At 48.1% G+C, this 20,954-nt stretch overlaps 1 protein-coding gene across 2 annotated transcripts in view; it reads left to right on the forward strand.

Moving 5' to 3' along the window:
* The window catches only part of Eri3 (ERI1 exoribonuclease family member 3), a 129,311-nt gene that overhangs the window by 33,519 nt on the left and 74,838 nt on the right, over nucleotides 1-20,954 (forward strand). For both annotated transcript variants that reach the window (XM_021199612.2, XM_029539489.1), the window contains exons 5-6: nucleotides 5,979-6,038; nucleotides 9,967-10,058. In XM_021199612.2, coding sequence (XP_021055271.1) covers nucleotides 5,979-6,038; nucleotides 9,967-10,058 — 152 coding nt within the window. The remainder of the gene's footprint in view (nucleotides 1-5,978; nucleotides 6,039-9,966; nucleotides 10,059-20,954) is intronic.

Genomic DNA, 20,954 nt, shown 5'->3' on the forward strand with positions numbered 1-20,954 from the left:
AAGACAGGCTGGCCAAGGCCGAGTGTCCTTATCTTGGTTTGTCCTGTACTTGGCTACCTTGTCTGCAGATTAGCACTGACCCCATTTTACAGAGCCGAGACTTTGATAATTGCTGGAGGTTTAAAAGAGCTACATCAGGGTAGAGGAGTGTAGCTCCTGAGAGGGCTAACTGAGAAAGGTGCAGAGACGCCGCCTTCTCTGGCCATTTTCCTATAGTGTACCCTGCCAGGCATTCTGTGGTAGAATCACCAGTCAGGCATGCATGGCAGCAGACGTGACAGAAAACATTAATTTGGAGCTGAGATATATTGAGCCTTTGTGCCTTCATATAAAGACCTCCTTTCTACACATAAGTGAAATAGGGGAAAGAAGTACTTGAGGAAGCCTGGACAGTTGTTGTGGAAGAGGCTGGGGAAGGGCCTGCAGGTTACAGTGGGTGTTTCAGTGGGCTCTGAGGCTGAGTAGCCCAGATATGGGGTCTCCAGAGCTGCTCCTGAATTCAGAGCCAGTGTTTGTTATCTGACCCAGCTGGGCCTTTTATGGAAGGTACGCATCTGCTCAGATGTCCTTTCTCCTAAGCCTTTCATGCTAGCTCATGGTGTTGAAGCTTTCCATCATTTCCCCCTTTCCCACCAGAGTGAGTGGCTAATTTGCCCTTTGCCCTTTTTTGGAAAGTCACTGGTGGAAGGTTACACTAGCCACCACCTAAGACCCCTATCGTCTAGGAAGCCGTGCCATGCCCTCTTTCCATCTAGGTACTATCCAGACCACCCTGGTTAGCTTAGCTTTGGGGAACAAATGATCTGGGCACTATGAGGCCACACTGCCTGGTATGGGGCAGAGACCCAGATCTTGGAGTGGTTTCTGCCTATTCAGGAATGGAAAGTGCTGCTGGGGCCAGCCTTAGGCAAGAGTGGGTGCTCTGGGATGGGACACATCCTCCAGAGTAGGGATGGAAGGCGCCCAGCAGTGAGGGTAGGGTCCTGTGTTGGGATCCTGGCTGCACAACTGTTAGATCTGGTTATGAGGCATTGGGTTGATATCTCAGCACCCTCCAACCCCCTGGCTCCTGCTCTGTCCCTACCCACTGCAGCAGCATGCGTGCCTTATGCTTTTTTGTGCTCCAGGCCTGCTCAGGGTTTTCAGCCTTCCTTGGTACATAGCTGGATGATGGTTACCCCAAATCACATTGATCCAATAGCTTGTACTTTGATTATTTGTCTTGCGTCTCTGTAATGAGTTCTTGGAGTGCTGAATTAGACTGGGTCTGTTTTTGCCTCTATTTCTATGAGGTAGTCTAGTTCCACGTGTACTCATAGACACGTGTACTCATCATAAACACATGTACTCATAAACAAACTATTGCCAAGGAGCTAAGCTACTGTGCTGTTGACTTGGCCTTTTATTTTTTAAATAAACAAACAAACAACCAAAACAAACCCCCCAAAACAAACAAAAGCAAATTTCTCTGAATTGGGAGGGGATATACACATGGTGTGATGCATGTTGGACAGAGGGAGGGCAGCTTATAGGAGTTGCTTCTCCGAGCTGTACCTTTCACGGCTTGAACTTAGATTCTCAGTTTTGAGGGTAAGTGCCCTATTGGATGAGCCATCTTGGTGGCATCTGACTTGTCCTCTTGAGTGAGTCAAGTCTCTCTGGAAAACCTTACATTACCTCTGTGTTGCCCTGACTCCATCCCAGCTGTAATGAGGTCTTGAGAAGATGTATGGATACAGGGGGAGGCCTCACCCGCCCTGGCAGTAGCCGATTTTAGGATGGCAGTGGGACATATTAATCTTTCATTAATAAATGCGTGAGCGGTGGTCTCACACCTCTAGCTTGGACACAAGTGCCTCCTCTAGCAGAGTCTGTTTCTCGAGTGCACAAGAGAGTCTTAAGAACCCTAGTATGATCAGGTGGAGTGCATGTGCCTATAGCCTCAATACTCTTTAGTCAGAGACAGGAGGATAAGGGGTTCAATGCCAGCCTGGACTACATGAGGCTGCCTCAGACAAGCAAATAGCTCAGCATGATGACCCTTGCCTGTAATCTCTGTACCTAAGAGGATGAGACCGGAGGCTGGGAGTTTGAGGCCATCCTAGATTAGTCCAGTGAGTTCAAGGCTGTATTACCAAGGCTTGGGGCTATGTAATAACTCTTGTCTCAAAAAACAATAACAACAACAACAACAAAACCATAAATCAAAAAAAAAAAAAAACCAAAAAAACCAAAACACCCAAACAAAACCTCTAGTCTATGTGCATATATATGTGCATATATATGTGAGCATGTTTGTATAGCGTTGGACCACAGACAGAAGGCTTTGGCCTGAACAGGTCTGTAGTCCCACACAAATGCTCATGCCTCAGGTCATTGACACTCATCCTGAGCCAAGTTCTGGTAGAGACAGGGCCATGGAAGTTCCCTATGACTTCTAGAGGCTGTCCCAGCCTATGTGTGAGCTTGGGCTTCAACAGCTAGGCTGCTGTGGCCCCTGACCATGTATAGTCTTTTGTTGTTGTTGTTGCTGTGAAAGAAAAAAACAAAAACAAAAACAAAAAACAGAGAAATACCCATTTTGCTAAATGCCAGTAAAGGGCTTTGTCCTGCGCCTGTAGTTATAAGGGTGAGATTCATTGGCCTCCGTGTGAAGAGAAAGAGCGGGCCTGCTTATCAGATTGCACACCGAGACAAGTGCTTATGTAGTCAACAAACTGTCATGGTGTCAGAATACACACGATTGTGTTGGAGATAAACTGTGAAAGGGGACTGGCTGACCGCTGACATGCTGTTGGCACTGAGTTTCCTGGTTGCTCTCTGGAGTTGCTGCTGTTTCTAAATGAAGCCAGCTCATCCTGGACTAAGCCCTCATATAGGTAAGGGGCATCGGGAACTAGCAGTGTTATTAGTTAGTGTTAAGTCAAAAGTCCCTTCATGTGGTTTCTGATTCTGGGGAAGTGGGAGTTAATCTGTAATTCTTCAGTGAAAGGAATCGGAGAGCACACATTAATTCTTTCCCCCACCTCTCCTACCTTAAGTGGTTAAGGCCTCTGAGTCCTGTTTAGCCTGTGAGCCCTGGTTCTCAGCTTAACAAATACTTGGCTTTGCTCTAGTACCTTTCATTGTGAGGCTATGAAAGCCTTTTGCAAATATGTATTAATCTAAGTGGGATGGGCTTAAAACTACACCGTGAAGGATTTTAGTTAGGCCTAAGATGGGACTTCCCAGTTAATTTTATACAGTAGTCTCTCTCCCTCATCATTTATAGCTTGGCTGTGTATGAAGTACAGGGACTGACTTTCTCAGTTTGAACCCCCTTCAGCCAGTGTACACTGGTAGAGCTGGTAAGAGGTGGCTCATTCTTTGGGTAATAAGTCTATTCCTTCCAAGAACTCCCTCAGTCCCTTACGGCTAGAAGGTGTCCCCCAGAAGGCCATGTCTAGTTGAACTACAGTTTAAGCCTTTGTCTCTGAGGCTGACTTCAGTTCTGCAGGAACTCAGTCATGAGCCACCCTGGCTGGCCACTCCGGAAATGCATGCCATCTAGGAAGCCTGGAGAGCGCAGTTGACCTCCATGCCAGGCCTGTGGTGCCTGGTTGCTGAGCTGGAGCCCCAGTCTCAGCCCTAGTGTGGGGAGAGGTGGGCCTGACCCACTGTGAGGAGTACTAACTACAGCCTTCCAGCAGGATACTTGTGATGGCCCCTGGTTTTCTTTTTAGGTGATGTGATTTTTTTTAATAATTAATTCTTTTTTGTGGTGCTAAAGTTTGAACTGAGGGCCTTGAGTGTGCTAAAGCCAGTACTGTGCTACTCAACTACAGGTGTCTGTTTCTTACCTACATCTGGTTTTCCCAGGGCCTAGGGGTCCATGGGTGCTAACTTGAGTACTGTGAGAGGGGGGAAGCTCTTGCTCTGTGCCTTTGTCTGCACATGTAAGACTTTGCGAAGCTCTTCAGGGTTGGGCTTTACCCAATTACTCTGGACAGGAGCCAAAGAAGTAGGCCTGGGCCTTGCCCTAGAACTCATACTAGATGCAGGCTGATGCTTGGACCCTGGAGTTTTCCAAGAAGTGGGAGTGGCTGTGGGCCTTTCCCACCACAGCCCTGACTCTTACCATCCCTCTATCCTGGAAGAATTTAGCAGGAAGGAATGAGACTGGAATGAACAGCTATAGTCTAGATGTCAGTCTGACTTCTGGAAGGTGGACCTGGAGTTGAGTCTTATTTCTGACTATTGGTCCCTATATGACTGACAGAAAATCCAGGGCCCCTGCCTGCCTGCCTGCCTGCCTGCCTGCCTGCCTGCCTGCCTGTCCTGGGTGTGGCTCTGGGCGCTAGCCAGGCTGGGCATAGAGCACTGTGGTGAAGAGGGCAATTCCACGAGCAGGGCTTTAGTGTACCTGTGCAGGCTCTTGCTTCTCTGGCACATAGTAGGTGCTAGGAGAATGAACAAGAGGAATGCTCTGTTCTCAAATTAAAACCTCCCTCCCATGCAGGGTGCCTCACCCCCCCCTCTACTCGGTATGTGGCCAGAGACCAGTCTTTTCTTCTCTTTGACTCAGGCCCTCCCTCTGCTGGGCAGTTCTTTGGTCTCCCAAACAAGGAAAGGGTGTGGAGGTGCCAGCCGGGTGGGCATGCTGTGGGTTAAAGCCTTGCAAAAGAACAGTGTAGTTAATCTTTCTAATTTATTTTCCTTTTAGACCATGGGAAGTCTGTAGGCAGCAGCTGTTACCCAATTAAAATACAGATTAATATAAAAACAGTTTCTGGAATATAAAATAGAGTGGCTGTGTCCTTACACTTCCTTAAAATACCACCTAATAATGACTTGATGAACTACAGAAACCCACCTAGAGGAACTCAGCATTCTTAAAATGAAAATTTCTTCCCTAAAAGGTGTGTATTACCATTCCATGTAAGTCACTATGAGAAAATAACCTTCCCTTTTAGAGCTGGCACTTTCTGTGAGTTAGGTATTTGGTATTCATTAAGTGTAATTATAGTTTAATTGGAGTTTTAAACCCCTTCCCCCACTTCAACAAAAAAGTTGTCTCCAAGCCAGCCAGCATACTCTTTGTGAGAATAGCCAGTACATTATAGCTCTGTGCTATCTAACTTAGTGTCCGAGATATGATAGCATTGTGATTTCTAGCTAGTGTCTGGGGCATGATGGCATGAGGACAGGGCCTCAGGATTTAGTCTGATGGGAACTCTGCGCCTACTCTGTGCTTGAGGGATATGTTTATTTCAGAAATAACAAAGCAAAACAACAAGCTTGCTTAAAGCTAGGCTTGACCTGGGCAGAACCTATGTCCTGAGCCAGCTTCTGGGCCAGAGTCTATGCATTAGGAGGCCTCTCTTCCCCATTGCTCGCTCCAGGTGGCCTTCTAGCTTGGCAGGGCAGTGTGGAGGACTGAGGGCTCCGTATTTCTGAGACATGTCCTGTGTTACCCAATTAAGATAAAAACAATTTCTGGAATATAAAATAAGTGGCTGTGTCCTTACACTTCCTTAAAAGCGTAAATGGGGAAGTCCTGGATGGACAGAGGCTCGGAGAAAGGGAAGGGCTCAGGAAGTGTGCTGAGCTGGAGCATGGACTCACCAGGCTCTCTGTGAGTGTCTGTGATGCTGGAGTCCAGCCTGCCTTAAGACTGACTTGTGGGAACTTACTGAACCTGTTGAATACAAAAGACATGGAACATTAAAAGAAAAAAGTCTCCCAAATCAAAGTTGAAACATGCATGGAGCCTGCCTTGTTGTTAACCTGTGGGTGGGCCCGTTTCAGACAAAGGGGCTACTGGGAGTATTCTCACAGAACCCTAGGACATGATTTCCGGGCTCCTGGGCTGCCTCTGAGCTTGAAGCATTGAGGCCCCAGCTCTCACATTGAAGGAGGAATTGAGTGGACAGAATGCGCTGTTCTTCCCTTGGGCTTTGGTTGTCTACCCAAAGGCTGTTGTTTTTCTTTCTTTACAGCTCACCGGGATCATTCAAGCCATGGTGGATGGCCAGCCAAGCCTGCAGCAAGTGCTGGAGGTAGGTTGAATGACCTTTAATTCCTGACCTCTGACCTCTTCCTGCTGCCTTTCTTTCCCTCCCCTCCTGAGAATGTTGCCGTATAATTTGACTATGATTATAGCTTGATTAGAATAACATTTGCTGTCACATCAGTGACATGCTGTTGAGAGTATTGAACCATTGATCTGTCATCTCCAGCTGTTCCCGTCAGGGTTACTGACAAGATGTCCAAGTGCTGCCAGGAGTCAGACAGAGCCCCTTCACCCCTCCTCACCTGGCCTGTGGCCTGTGTTGGGTGAGCTGGGGCAGAGGAGCTGCTCTGCAGCCTTACAGGATTAGCCCCTGGGACTCGAGGTGTTTTTGTTTAGCTTTGGTGTTGGCTTCCTGTGGCATGTGAGCACTTCATTAACTCACCCAGAACTCCCCATCGATGGCCTTTGTTTGCTGTCTGCTCCTCCCGGAGCTACAGGCAGCCGCCTGCCCCACTGCTGCTTGCCGCTGGATGCGATGTGCCTGTCGGGTGCAGAGGCTGCACTGGGTAATGATTCCTAATCAGAATAATTACAACAATTGCCTATGTGAGGGAAATCAAATTAAAGACTTTAGAACTCTTGGCAGAGACCACACTTCTTGGATATTCTCCTCAGGGAACTGGGAAAGGTTAAAGCGCTGCTTCCTGTGCTCCAGCTAGAGGGAATAAGGGAGAGGCTCTGCTTGATCTCAGCCTACCCTCCTGCACCCCTCCAGCCGCAGGGTTTTCTAAGAAGGGTTCTTTGACAGTGCTGCTCTGTGGAGGAAGGCAGACAAGAACAAGCCTATGGATTTCATTAGGTGCTTTATTTGTTTTTAAGCCTCATAAATCTAAAACTTGGGCCATATCAGTGTTCAGGAAGAATATCAAGGGCACAGTTGCATGGCACGTGGACAGCGAAGATGTAGAGGCGTGATATCAAAAGGGAGACACCTCCCCTTAGCTGTCCCCTGGGAGAGAGTCATGACCTGAACATCCTGGACACATCTGCATGGAGAAGGTCTGAGAGGCAGGCTTAGCTACCTTGGTGGGAGTGAGCATTCTCAATCTCTGGAGTGTAGAGGTCTAGGCGTTTCAGCTTGGCTTTGGACATGGTGAGGGTGTTTGCAGTAGATGGCAGAAGGTAAATGTAAGGTACGACAGCTTCTGCTTGCTTCCCTCACCTACTGCCCTTTTGAGAGGTAGTCCATTACTAGGACTGAGGGGCTCCCTCGGGATGGTTGCTCCTTGCCAGCCCCAAACAGCCTTGCTTTAACAGGATAGAGGGCAGATAGAATTTCCCAGGAATGTCTGTTGCTAGGTCCTTGCAACTCCAAACTGGGGTCATTAACGTAATGGTCAGAGTTAAGGGGAGATGTGGTGTTCACCAGACCCCTTTCTGACAAGCCCAGGCCAGCCTTGGAGAGGGGTGCTTAGAATGTTCTGAATGTTATCCACTTTGGTATTTTGTAGGTGAGGGGAAGGCTGCCAGCATCAGTCTGAGAAGAGTTTATGGAGGACAAGCACACCATACCCACCGTGGAGTCAGACACAGAACTAAAATCTTGTCCCAACCAAGGCAGCTAGCAAGATGCTTGCCTGATTTATTTATTCTGAGTAGAGCTCAGGCTGGGCTCCGTATACCGTTAGTGATGGGAAGGGCTGCCGACAGATTGGAGTTGTCTTGTGGTTCCTATTGCCTTAGATAATAGGTTCACTTAGGTAGAACAAGGGAGGTCAGACTTGTGTGTCTGGGCAGGCTCACAGTGAAAGATGCTCACTAAGTTTCTGCCACATGGCAGAGTGTTAGGTGCCTCTTGGGGCAAAGCCATGGCCATGCTGGCTGAGTCATTCTGACAGTCCTGTCCTTTCCCACTGTGGGCTGTGGGCTTGGGATGCTACCATGTGGGACATGTACTTGAGCATATAGAACCGGCCAGGTTTTAGGGCTTTGGGAAGCTCTGGGTTGAATCTTTTCTCTTCAATGAAGTTTATCATTTCTTTTAGGTGACCTTGGGTAAAAGATGTGATAGTGTGTAACTGCACATGTGTGCACATGTGCATAAGGGATTAAGCTAGAGAGTTGAGGGAGGCAGATCATTCAGCAGCGGAATGCCCAGCCTCTGTGCTTAGCAGGGTCCTTGGCTGGGGATGATTCCTAGGCACAGGTACAGACTGTGAAAGGTTTAGAGACAGTGTGATCTCCAGGATGTGCCAGGGAGCAGCGCTTACATTCTGGTTACTGGCCTGACACAGAATTAGAGGGAGTCCTTGGTCTTATTACTGGATGCTTCCAGCACCTCAGAAGTGCCTGCCAGGGAGCTAGCTGTACCTGCTAGCTGGGCGTTCTTCCTTAGAGCCCACACAGCCCCTTGGCAGTCTGCTCTAACTAGATCATTGCCATTGCAGTTTTCTGCCATGAAGGCTTTGTTCTCACTAAACTTGCGTCTGTTAATGTTCTCAGTCATCAAGTATCTATTGTTTTGAGTCAGGATATAGCTTATAGAGCTATAGAGCTATATAGCTTAGGCTAGCTTTGAACTTTCTGTGTAGCTCAGACTAGCCTCAAACTTGTGATCCTCAACTTCCCAGCTTTGTTCTGCAGGTGTGTGCCAGCATGCCTGGCAACACGTTTGTCCTGTGTAAAACTCTGGAGCAGGACAGCTAGTGAAGCGGCACTCCTGCTCTCTTACAGTCGGCTAGGGAAGACAGGTTTTAACTGTCACTTGAACAGTCGCCGCCGCCCGTGCTCTCATCAGGAGTTCTGTCCCTCCTCTCCTGCAGTCCAGGCACTTCTTCACCACTCTCCCCTCAGCTCCTGTCTATTTTAGGGGAGGCATTTGATACATTGTCACATTTAATTCTCAGAACAACTCAGTAAGGATTGCTATCCTACCTAGTTGTATAGATGAAAGAAACTGAGGTTCAGTGGTGTTTAATGACTTTTAAATGACTTCTACTCAACAGCATAGCCAGGATAAGGAAGAGCCAAGGATTGGAACAGGATGTGTCTTACTTTTAATTCTGTGTTTTAACTTCTGTATGATACAGACTTAAAAAATAGTCCTCCTATGTAAGTGGAAGCCATGGTATGATTGACTGCACTCTTTCCCTGTGCCTGGGATCTTCTGAAAAACTAGGCAGTGCTTCATGACTTCTTATGATAACTCTCTTGTTCTATACCGGTGTCTGTGTTTGCGCTCCACTGTAAGTGCAAATAGTAACACCCGCCAGAGGTGTGAAGAGGAGGACTTGGGTGTGCTTGGGAATGGTTTCTTTGCCTGTGTAGCACGTGAGCTCAGTCCTTAGAATGCTAGGCTGAATTTGAACTCTTGAGCTGGTTTGTAAAGCTTTGAGCAGCTAGATGAAGCAGCATTGCCTCACTCCTAGGAGGGCCTCGAGCCCATCAGTGGGACCTTCTTTGAAGGGAAATGGGTTTTGTCTTCACTTGATAAAGAAGTAGGTTCATAAACACAGTTAGTAAGCACTTACTGGAAACATGAAGAAGCATGAGTATGAGCAAGGCTACAGGGAAGGTCCTGTCTTGGCCTCCTTCTGCCCTGATCTTAGGGCCCAGGAGTGCCTGTGTCTGCCCTGGGCTATGCCTTTGTGTGACAGCCAAGGAAAGGGACAGTTAGGTCACAGAAGAGTGTTTGAACTGCCAGTTGGGATCACAGGCAGGTTGTCACACATAGACGGGTAAAGGAGCTGCTTTTCCTGCCACACAGACTGTGGTATCTCTCCGAAGAGATCATCCTTCAAGAGCCTCTGTGGTCCCCAGCCACTGTGGAGAGGACAGAGCAAAGCAGAGCATGCCTGGGCGAGACCACCACTCCTCACGCTCCGGCTGCAAGCTGCTTAGCTGCGGGTCACTGTTTGCGCTCTTCTTGGGCTCAGGGTAAAGGACGATCTCATTTGCTCTTGTGTACTTTCCAGAGGGTCGATGAGTGGATGGCGAAGGAAGGCCTCTTAGATCCAAACGTCAAGTCAATCTTTGTCACCTGCGGAGACTGGGACCTGAAAGTCATGTGAGTATGCAGAAGGCTTCTTTGCTTCAGGGCTTGGCATCTAAGGGACCAGGCCTTGCCTTTTAGGGCTTAAGCACATTCAAGCCTGCTGGGCAGCAGGGATTCTTGGGTCTTTGAGGCCACCAGAGGTAGAGGAAAGCTGGGACCTGTGGCTTCTAGGCATCTCTGGAACAGGGCAGGGGCCCTGCTAGCACTGCTGTTGTTAACCCTGCCTTTGACAAGTCTTGCTGCTCACAGCAGCTCTTCTGATTGCTGGCCTGTGTGTTACTGACCCAGGAGGAAGACTTTAAGAGAGGGTCTTGAAGAAAATAACCTTTTAAACAGAGTACATTATATATATTCAAAGTTCTCTAAGAACTTCATTCATTCTGTGAAGTAGGTACTATTATTTCTATTTTATAACTAATGAAGTTAAGGCACAGAGAAGTTAAGTAAATTTCCCAGGGTCACACTGCCAGGATTCAGACTGAGCAGTTGGCTCCAGGGTCCTTTCTCTTACTGTTACTATGTTGCCCTATTATCTGGCATGTAAGACCTTGGTTATCAGCTGAGAGCCTGATGTCTGATGAGAGAGGGCTGCTTCTGGGAAGTTGCCCAAGTCATCTTCCTCCTCGCTCATCTTTTGTCCCCACTCCTTCTTCTCCTTTGTCTTCTTATCCTGTCTGGTTGTGGAAGGCAGGACAGGTTCCTTTGCTGGGTTGACACTTGTGCTTCTTGTCTGTCCTCATGGATACCTAGCTTCAGACATCCCCCGGGGACTAAAGGGGATGGGGCGCTGTTTGCTGAGGAGTGATGGAATCAATACCACTGTGTTCTTTGTAACTGAAGCAACAGCAAGCACTCTTTCTCTCCTCTCCCTTCTCCTTTCTCTCTTCTCTCTTCTCTCTTCTCCCTTCTCCCTTCTCCCTTCTCTCTTCTCTCTTCTCCCTTCTCTTTTCTCTCTTCTCTCCTCTCCCCTCTCTCCTCTCCCCTCTCTCCTCTCCCTTCTCTCCTTTCCCCCCTCTCTCTTCTCTCTTCTCTCTGCCCCCCCCCTTTGTGTGTGTGTGTGCTTGCATGTGTGCGAGTATGCACGTCCCTGTGTGCACACAGAAGGCGAGTGCTGATAAGGATGGGGTATAGACCGCAGTGACTATTGCTTTTAAATCAGGTTATATCTTCTCAGGGTCCCTTGTCCCTTGTATGGTTTTTTAGACCCTGGTCATTGAGGTGAGCTTAGACCTCCAGTTGGGTGTCAGGCCTGCTGTTGGACTTTAGCTCTGTTGGGAAGTCAGGAAGAATGATGTGCAGAACGCATGGGCACACAGCACTCACGTGCACCATACACTGTGCGCACAGACTAGCTGCACACATCTAGACCAGAGGGTCTCTGTGCTCCCACATGACAGGGCAGCTCTATGGGTTGGGTCTAGAAGTCTGGAAGCAGATGTGAATTAGAAGCGTCAATGGCACAGGTGAGAGGGCAAGGGTATTCCTTTCTTTGAGACAGGGTCTTGTATATTACTAACCCCGGCTGGCCTTGAACTCACTATATATGATGACTGCTGATCCTCCTGTCTCTACTTTCCTTCCTTCCTTCCTTCCTTCCTTTTTTTTTTTTTTTTTTATTTTTTTTTTTTTTTTTTTTTTTTTTGTTTTTCGAGACAGGGTTTCTCTGTGTAGCCCTGGATATCCTGGAACTCACTCTGTAGNTTTGTTTTTCGAGACAGGGTTTCTCTGTGTAGCCCTGGATATCCTGGAACTCACTCTGTAGACCAGGCTGGCCTTGAACTCAGAGATCTGCCTGCCTCTGCCTCCTAAGTGCTGGGATTAAAGGCGTGCACCACCACTGCCTGGCTTCCGCCTCTACTTTTCAAGCACTGGGATTATAGGTGTGCTCCACCATACCTGGTATATGCTGGCGATTGAACCCAGGGCTTTGTACATGCTGGGCATGCACCTTATCCACTGGGCTATATCTCTAGTCTAGGAAGGCTGTTCTCACTGTTTCCTAAGTAGCTTTGAAACCTAGAGAGTCGTATGTGGGGCTTTGCAGCCCAGGAGAAACCATTCCCAAGTGGAAGATGCTTTGACCTGGTCCAGGGCCCAGCTCCTCCAGGTAGCCTCTCCCAGTCTCTTGCCCTTCCACTGCGTTCCTCACTGGCATCTTCATCTTCCTGGTGCTTCTGAGCCTTCTACTACCACTTGTGAATTGTGTGCACATGCATGCATCAGAGAACTTAATGTGCACGGGACTAGACACCATGGTGCTGGGCTCCTCTATTTGGAGCTGTCCCATGAGATGAGGGGCAGTTTTAAAGGACACTGTACTCATTGGTCAAGCCTCTTCTGACCTGTGCTACACTGCCATTCTGTGTCTTCATGAGAAACAGTGCCTAGATTGGGTTGCAGAATCCAAGTGTGTACTAACATCTGTCTCTGGTAGGAGGCAATGTCTCCCCTTTATAAACAGCAAACAAAACAAAGTAGAATACTTTGGGGCTCACGGAGATAAAGATTCAACTAAACAGAAAGGAATTCTAACACTTCACAGTTTGCGATGATTTGAGTTTGGTGAGAGGTATGCCAGAGGAGCTGCTGCTAGGTAACAGGGTAGGGAGGAGGGCCTCTGACTGCCTTTAGGAAGCAGGACTGCACAGAACTGCTAGGAAAGCTCTTAATTAAATGTGTAACAAAATAAAAGCAGCCAGAGAGAGAAGGTAAGTGGTGCGGCGTGACCGTGCACTGCTTACTGCTGTTCTGGAACCTTGGTAGCGGCTGTCAGTGGCTCTCAGCTGAGCCACCCTGTACTGTGCGCCTGGCAAAAGCTGCTGCTGCGACTGACAAGGGTGTGTTAAATTGACACTCATAACTTGTTAGTATGTGGCTGACTTTGTATTCTGACATGCATTTCCAGAGTTAACTAAGTCTAAGGAATTCAGCAAATGCTCTCATTTCACAGTCCCGTTTCGGGAGCCCCGCTCTGTCTCTTTGCTGTTGTTCTTCCAGTCCCCAAGCTGTTCACATCACGGTTGTTGGAAAAGGCCTGATTAGTGCAGCACTGAGAAATGGGAACTGAAGTGGCAGGAGAAACTGCAGCAAAGAAATCTGTTCTTGTCGTGACAAAATCGTTTTGTGTCCATCTTTCTTCAGAGGTGGATGAATTGATGCTCCAGATTTGTAGGGCTTGAGGCTGTAGTCCCAGGTACTTATTAAGGTGAGTTTTAGTTTAATGGGCGTGGATTTAATTTTCTCCCTCTCCTCTTCTTCTTTTTCCTCTTCTTCCTCCTCCTCATCCTCCTCTTCCTTCTCTTCCTCTTTCTCATCCTCCTCCTCTCCTTCCTCCTCCTTCTCCTCCTGTTATTGTTTTGAGACATAGTTTTTCTGTGTAGCCCTGGCTGTCCTGGAACTCACTCTGTAGACCAGGCTGGCCTCGAACTCAGAAATCCACCTGCCTCTGCCTCCCGAGTGCTGGGATTAAAGGCATGCACCACCACCACCACCACCACCACCACCACCACCACCACCACCACCACCACTCTGTACTATTCTTCTGTACTTTTTATAGAAAAGATACTTAATAGGGTTTAGTTTATTTAGTTCCCTGTTCCTCCCTGACTGTCCTTTCCTCATCTTACCTGTTGTTCCTTGGCATTCCCCAAGGGGATTCTTGTTCCTTTGCTTGGCCAGTTGGGGGGTGTGCATCCTTGGGGTGGAGGGCAGGTAGCGATGTAGATGGTGAGGAGTGAGACCTGTACTGGTGGCCATTTGAAGAACTTGAGCTCTAGCATGTGGTCTGTAGCTCCAGGCTTACCCACTGAACAGAGCCCAGGTGGGTTTTTGTTCTAAGAAGATGGACAAAGGACAGAAGCAAGACTGGGGGACAAGGCTGACTGGAGGGAGGCACAGGCCCTCAGTGCAGTTTGCAAAGAGGCCCTTTTTGGATAATTGAGCACTATCCTGAGTAAAAGAGAGGCTGGGGCTTGCTCAGAGTTGGTTCAGGGGACCCTCATGCTACAGGTAAGAGCAGGGCTGGCACTGGTCTTTAGTTGGCTACGTGACTACTGGGGTGTGCATGCTCTACCCTGTGCTTGCACTCTGCATGGATGGACCTAGAACACTGGAGGTTTAAGAAACCCTGGAGATTGGAGTGGGCTCTGCTCACTGTACTCTTGCTCGCTGCTGGTATATGGAGTGTGCACTAGGCTGTAGTCACGTGGAAGAGCAAAACTGCTGGTACCTGAAGTGAAGTGATGCGATGAGAGACCTACATGAGAGCACTGAGCTCGAGGGTTCTGGCTGCTGCTCAGGCTGGGTCTTCTAGGCTCATTCAGCAAAGCCAATCAAGTTATCCTGAAATAGTCTTTAACTTTGTATCTTCTCATTCTTTGACTCCCTCCCCTTAGTCACTTTTGCAGTTCATTCTTTCCTTAGTTTTTCCTAAGTTTTGGTGATTTTTGTTTTTGAGACAGGATTGTATGTGTATGTATATATATCTGGCTATCCTAGAGCTTGCTACGTGTACTAGGCTGGTCTTGAACTCACAGAGATCTCTGCCTCCGGAGTGCTGAGATTAGAAGAATGCTCCATAGTGTTGGTGTTTCTAAAATATTGGTGTTGCTTCGATCCCTGGCCTATCTTTCATTTTCCTTCATTCTAGTCTTTTTTTTTCCCCCAAGAGAAATTACAACTAACATGATCCTGCTGGAGACAAGAGATCTTCTCCATCAGCTGCTCTAAAGCCAAGCCTTGTACCCAGATGCCTCCTGTACCTCCACTGCCCTTGCCGTTCCCTCTTTACACCCTCCTGTCATGCCTGGTGGCATCACTCAGCTACCCTGTCTGAAACCTGAGAACCACCCTTTGTCTAGCCATAACCAGTTAATCTTGAAATCCTGTTGACCACTCTAACCAGGGGTTTCTCCTAAGCTCTGACTCCAGTCAGACCACACCTCTGCCTCAGCCTGTGAAGGCACCCTTATTCTCAAGGTCGGGTGTATATTGTGGGACTGTTGAGGCTCTTGCTAACTTCCCTCAGGACTGTGCACCCCACCTCCATGCTCCTGGAGCCTGTTTACTTATTCCTTCATGGAATTTTATTCCAGCTTGTCTGCAATGAGAGGACCTCGTCTGTTTCTTTCACTGGATTGTGAACACTGTTGCAATCCTTAGAGTAGTTGTTTAGTGAATATTTAGAATTTTGAGATGGAGGTAGTGTTGGGGACCATCCTAAGACAAGCCACATAGGCTAGTAGTTTTAAACAAAGGACAGCTGAGTGGCCCTGGAGAATTTCTGCTCTTGAAGAGGGTGGAGTGTCGAGTCGATCTGGGCCTGGGACAAGGAGCTTGTTCCTGGGCACGTGGGAAGTACTGTATCTGAGAGGTTTGTGCCTCTGGAACTGGAGGCTGGGACTCTGAAAGGCTTAAAAGCAGAGAGTAAACGTAGCGTTGTTTGTGGAGCACTTACCAGCAATCTTTTGTGTTGCTTACACATAGTCATTTAAGTCTTACCACAGTCCTATCAATTAAATTATTTTTAAAAGTTATTTATTTGTATTTAAGTTATTTTTAAAAAGTGTGTGTTTATGCTCTGCCATGGAAGCAGAAAGTCAGAGGAGGACACTGGGAATTGAAGCAAGAGCTTTCCTTGATCAGCCATCTTAGAATCCTGAAGGATTTCTTTTTGTAACATTCTTTCAAAAGTTTTAAAAATAAGTTGAGAGGGTAGTGGAAGAGCTCTGGAAGTGGCTTCTGTGAGGAGACATTTTCTTAGGCCATGATGCCTGGCTGTAGCTGCGGGACTGGTGGCCGCACTGAGTGGGCGACAGAGGACCTAGGCGGCTGCTTCCCCTCAGACCTTGCTGTGGGAGAGGAGACAGTGATGGCGGTGTGGAGGTGGCAGGGCCTAGCGCGGCGCCGCAGAAACTGAGGCTTATTTGAGGTCCAGCAGTGTCCAAGAGGGAACACTGAAGCTTGCTTCTCATGTTCAGAAATCCCAGCAGTGGATAGAGGGACGCTGATAGAGACCTCTACCGTCTCCAGATTGGACTAGCTCCTCCTTGGTAAGAGTTCAGAGAGGAGGGAAAGGGCCAGTCACCATGATGAATACCATGGCAGGTCAAGAAGAAGGAGGAGGAGCCTGAGTCCGGACTTATACAAGAGAAATGGTGAGTCTGACAGGAAGAGCAGTAGTAGTCACAGGGTGAAGAAATCTCACAGACATGGAATGAAGAGTCATGAGAGGCGCAGTTCACCCAGTAGAAGAAGAAGAAAAAAGGGTCACAGTCCGGCCCCTGGAGGCAGAGCAGGAGGAGCTGCAGCTGCAACTGGGACTGGAACCAGAGCAGGAGTTGGAGCCAAAGCTGTAGCTGGAACAGTAGCTCATCAAGGTCCAGAAGTCGTGGCAGGAGGAGGTCAGGTAGTAGAGACAAAACCACCCAGAGTTCCAAATCTAAATAAACTTTAGTTTTTTTTTTGTTTGTTTGTTTGTTTAAATAAGTTGAGAAACTAAGGCTCAAAGAGATAAGTAATCTGTCAAGGACATACAACCTGTTCGTTGACAGAGCAGGGATTTGAACCTAGGCCTCTGGCTCTAGAACCATTGTTGGATCATAGCCGTTGACCATCTGTTTCAGTCCTTGTTTTCATGATTCACACTCTGTGATCTGGTAGGAACACCCATCTTCCTTGTCTGTTGTCTGCTCTGAGGGTCAGAGCCAGAGCTGTCTGATGTTGGAGCTGGAGACTTTCATGTTCATTTTGGGATGAAGGCATGGTTGTCCAGGATACAGAGGGGGTGATTTGGCACTGCCGGAGAGCTTTCTTGCAAGGCCACAAATAAATGAATCCTCTGATCTGTGCTTTGTTTGTCTTGTTGTGTTGCTTTTAGTTCAAGATAGAGTGACAGTGTTACAGCCCAGGCTGGTGTTGTGATCACTGCCCTGACTCCAGGTGTGTGCCGCTCTACCCGGCTCCTCGGGTCAGTTATAAAAGAAGCCCAGAGCCAGTACCATTTTGGGCACCTAAGTCTCATGTTTACGTTTGAAAGCACAAAGGGTATCTCATCATGCTCCTGAGCTTCTGAGCCTTACCCCTTGCCCAAGAGAGTGCCAGTTAATCCCCAGCTCTGAGCTGCATCACCTTTGATTAGCAACCTGCTGGGGGAACAGGCCGTAGTAAGAACTCCCTGCCAGTCCTGACTTGTCTCATTCCCTGTTACTTTTATCTGTCACTGCAAGCACTTGGGTTCCCCTCCTGAACTAATTAAGTTTGCATGTGTTTAGACACATTGCCAAATAGGGCTTAGCAAAGCGGAACTGAGTTACATCTCTTTCTGAGTAGGGAAGCAAGGGTATATGAACACTCCCTTTGTGGACCAGAGAGAAGCACGGCTGATAGGCACTGAGTGTGTGTGCAGATGATGGACACCTGCCCTGGCTCTCCTAGAGTCACAGCAGGCCTGCAGAGCAGTATTTGAATTAGTTCACAGGTTCACGTGAAGGCCCGCCTTCCAGCACACTTAGTGAACTGGCACTCTGTGTGGGCTTATAGTGGAAAGAACATGAGTTTCAAAGTGTGCTGATTCTCTGTGTACAGGCAGAATTGAAAGTCGAGTTTACTGGGGGATTTGTAAGCAGTGGTCAGGGCTGTGTGTTGTGCAGCAAGCAGAGTCTAGTGTGGCCTTCTTAAGAGTGTAACAACTCTGTACACAGAGCTCCAAGCCCCCAAGTGCTTCCCTTTTGCCTAGAGGGCAGTTTCCCCACTCAATCTTCTGTGCCCTCTAAGATGGTATCTGGGAGAGGTGGAAGGAAGGAGAATAGATTTGCTGGCCAGTAAGCTGACTCAGCAGGCAAAGAGAGATGCTTGCTAAGAACAGAGTTGAATGGGACTCAGCCCGGTAGATCACCATAGTGAAGTGACAGATGCCCACATGTTTTTGTGACAAATTCATGCCTGCCTTTTTCTAGTGCTAGCTGGTCTGATGTCTGAGATGCCCTGTTGTACAGTATCCCTGGGTCCTCTCCAGACAACAGTTAAGAAGCAAACCATGTTATAGACTCTTTCTGAAGTAAGGGATCAGTGTATTGCTTACTACAAAAGTCAGAAGAGTAAGTGAAAGCGGTAGGGTAGAGCCTCCATCCTTTATATAGGGGCTAGTGCATCCCCATCATGTCAGAACTCTTGATGGGGAAGATTGTTTCGAGTCAGCACAGGCTCACAAGCACATGAGATGAGCCAGGGCAGGGGAGAGGATGTCCCAGAGCTTGTATTCTGGACCTTCAAGTTAGAGTCTAAGCTCAGAGAGAGTCAGAAAGAGTGGCAACCAGACCTCCTGCCCTCCCTTCAGTTTCCCTAGAGCACTCTCGTCATCAGAGGTGCATTGGGTTAGCCCCAAGAAGGCAGCTTGAGTTGATGGGGTCATGTTTCAGCTGCAGCTAATCCAAGTCACTCGATATAAATCTCCCTGCTGCCTCTTCCTCCCTCCCATCGCCAACCCACAGACAGGGAAATGAATCCTGGCCCTCACCCTGAATACATCATGGCAGGCTTGCCTCTAATGAGAGAGGGCCATTCATTGTGGGGTGAAGCTCCCTGCAGAGCCTGGGATGCCATTAATTAAAGAAGAGCCACCTGAAGCCAGTCGTGCGGTGCAGCCTGCCACGCTCAGATGGAGTGGTGGTGGGGTAGCCTCGTTAGCCTGACAGCTTCTTGGGCTGAGAGTTCTTGGGCCTGGAGGAGTGAGAGGTGCTCCCCCCACCCCCACTCCTGTGAGCACAGACACCCCTGGAGCTGGCCTACTCAGAAACATCTGAAGGCCCCTCCTGTGGGTCTTGGACCTAGAACCAGCATTAAAGGGATTATCTACTTCTGAATGCAGCCAGAGTGACTCCTGGTTCCCAGCCTTTGCTCCTCCTAGAGCTGCAGGTTAACAGGCCTCTTACCATGCCACCTTCCCTTGCTAATTTTCACTGGGGTAGTAGTCTGCCTTGAAAGGACATCATGGATGGAGGGTCCCTGAAAGAGAAGCTCTGTTGTCTGTTAGCTTTTCCTGCTCCTTTGTGGGTACTTGTGACTTGGGTGAAACTCCATTGACAGCCTCATTGTCTCACCCCTGGGAAGGTGTGGAAGGTTTAACTCACTGTGGTGATTATAGAACCCCTGGATGGAAGTTTTGCCCAGCTAAAACAGATTAAAGAGAAGATGCTGTAGGTAGGAGTAGCCTTTGGCCTGCTGCAGAACTGGTGATGGAATGGCTCTTCACTTTTGGAAGGTGTTGTGAAGCAAGTGTTGGCTGCCTAGAGTCTAGCCCTAGGATTTGCTATGTAGAGCTCTCTAGGCCCTAGGATAAGTACTATGCAGAGCATCCTTAGCACTTCTTCTTTGGTGGCAGCAGGCCTGGACCCTCTGAAACCTTCCTTTTAGCCCAGAGTTGGGATAGCCCAGCCAGTCTCTGCGCCTGGATTGTCAAGAAGGCAAATTGGGTTCTGTGTCTGTGGTTCCAGAAGTCTGGCATAGTCTTTCTCATGGTGGAGTCTGACAGGAAGGGTGCTTTAGAGGGCCTAAGAACCGTCTGGGGCATGACTGGGCCATTTGGTCTGTCTGTCCTCCTTGAGCTCACCTGACATGGATTGCAACCTCCCTCCCATTCCACCCCTGGGCTGAGATATGGGGCCTGCTCCTCTGTGTGTGGAACATTTTCATCTTCTTGAGTCTTAATATATTGAAGGGCTGTATACTCTCTGTCAGAGTGGAGGCTGAGGAACCTGTCTCTGAGTAGAAGGAACTACCACTGCTCTTAGAAAATGTGAGTACTTTCTTTAGTGTGTGGTATTTTAAAGCCAGTACTTCTTTTCTAAGGCCTTGTCTATTATTTTTGTGACTCTTGAATACCAATTTGGTTTTTTAAATCACAAACAAACTAACACACATGATAGGAGCCCTCAGACCTTGTGGCCCAGACCTAAAGTCCCAGCTACTTAGGTTAAGGTCAAGGCTTACCCGGGTGGACTACAGAGCAGTTCAAGACTGACCTGGGCAACTTCATGTCATATGAAGCCTCATGTCAAAGAGTGAAAAGAGGACTGGGTATGTAGTTCACTGATAGATTGCTTGCTTAGCATGCCCAAAACCTAAGTTCAATCCTTGCTATCCCCTCACCCCCAAATCAAGGCATAGAGGTCTAACAAAGCATGGAAATATAATCACACACCATTTTGAATGACACATTTGTGTACGAGTGTACACCTGTGTCACCATCATCCCAATCAAGATTTCCCTTGTCTCAGAAGGTCCCTGTGTGCCCCTCCCCAGTTAATAATGCCTACCCCTGCCAGGTAGCCATTGCTCTGACTTATGTGACTTAGGGTGTTATTCTCTACCCTCATAGAAATTAAGTCATACAAAATGTACTCCTCTGGTCTGTTTGTTTGCTTTTTTGTTTTTCCAAGACAGGGTTTCTCTGTGTAGCCCTGATTGTCTTGGAACATGCTCTGTAGACTGGGCTGGCCTTGAACTCTGAGATCTACCTGCCTCTGCTGGTTGGGATTAAGGGTGTGCACCGCCACTACTGCCTGGCCAAAATGCACTCTTCTGTGTTTGATTTATTTTGCACAATAGAATAACATAATTCATGTGGTTGTATAGGTGACTTTGGCCTTTTGTTGTTTAATAGTTCACTGTTTTGCTATAGTCCACTGCTATTTTCTCTTTGTTGGAGCATCTGCCTCCTTTAGGTATTTAGCATGTTTGCTGAATGAGTACATGAGTGGGGTTTTTTTTTTTTTTGATATAGAAATATCACTGTGCCTCTTGACTTCTTTCAACTCCTGTCATTCTTCAGAACCCATTTCCAGCCCGTCAGCCCTGCTGCCTTACGCCTGTCTCTTCTGGAAGCCACACGCTTTCCTTCTTTCTGAGGTA

The sequence above is a fragment of the Mus pahari genome, chromosome 6 (genome assembly GCF_900095145.1).
Source record: "Mus pahari chromosome 6, PAHARI_EIJ_v1.1, whole genome shotgun sequence".
Taxonomy (NCBI): Eukaryota; Metazoa; Chordata; class Mammalia; order Rodentia; family Muridae; genus Mus; species Mus pahari.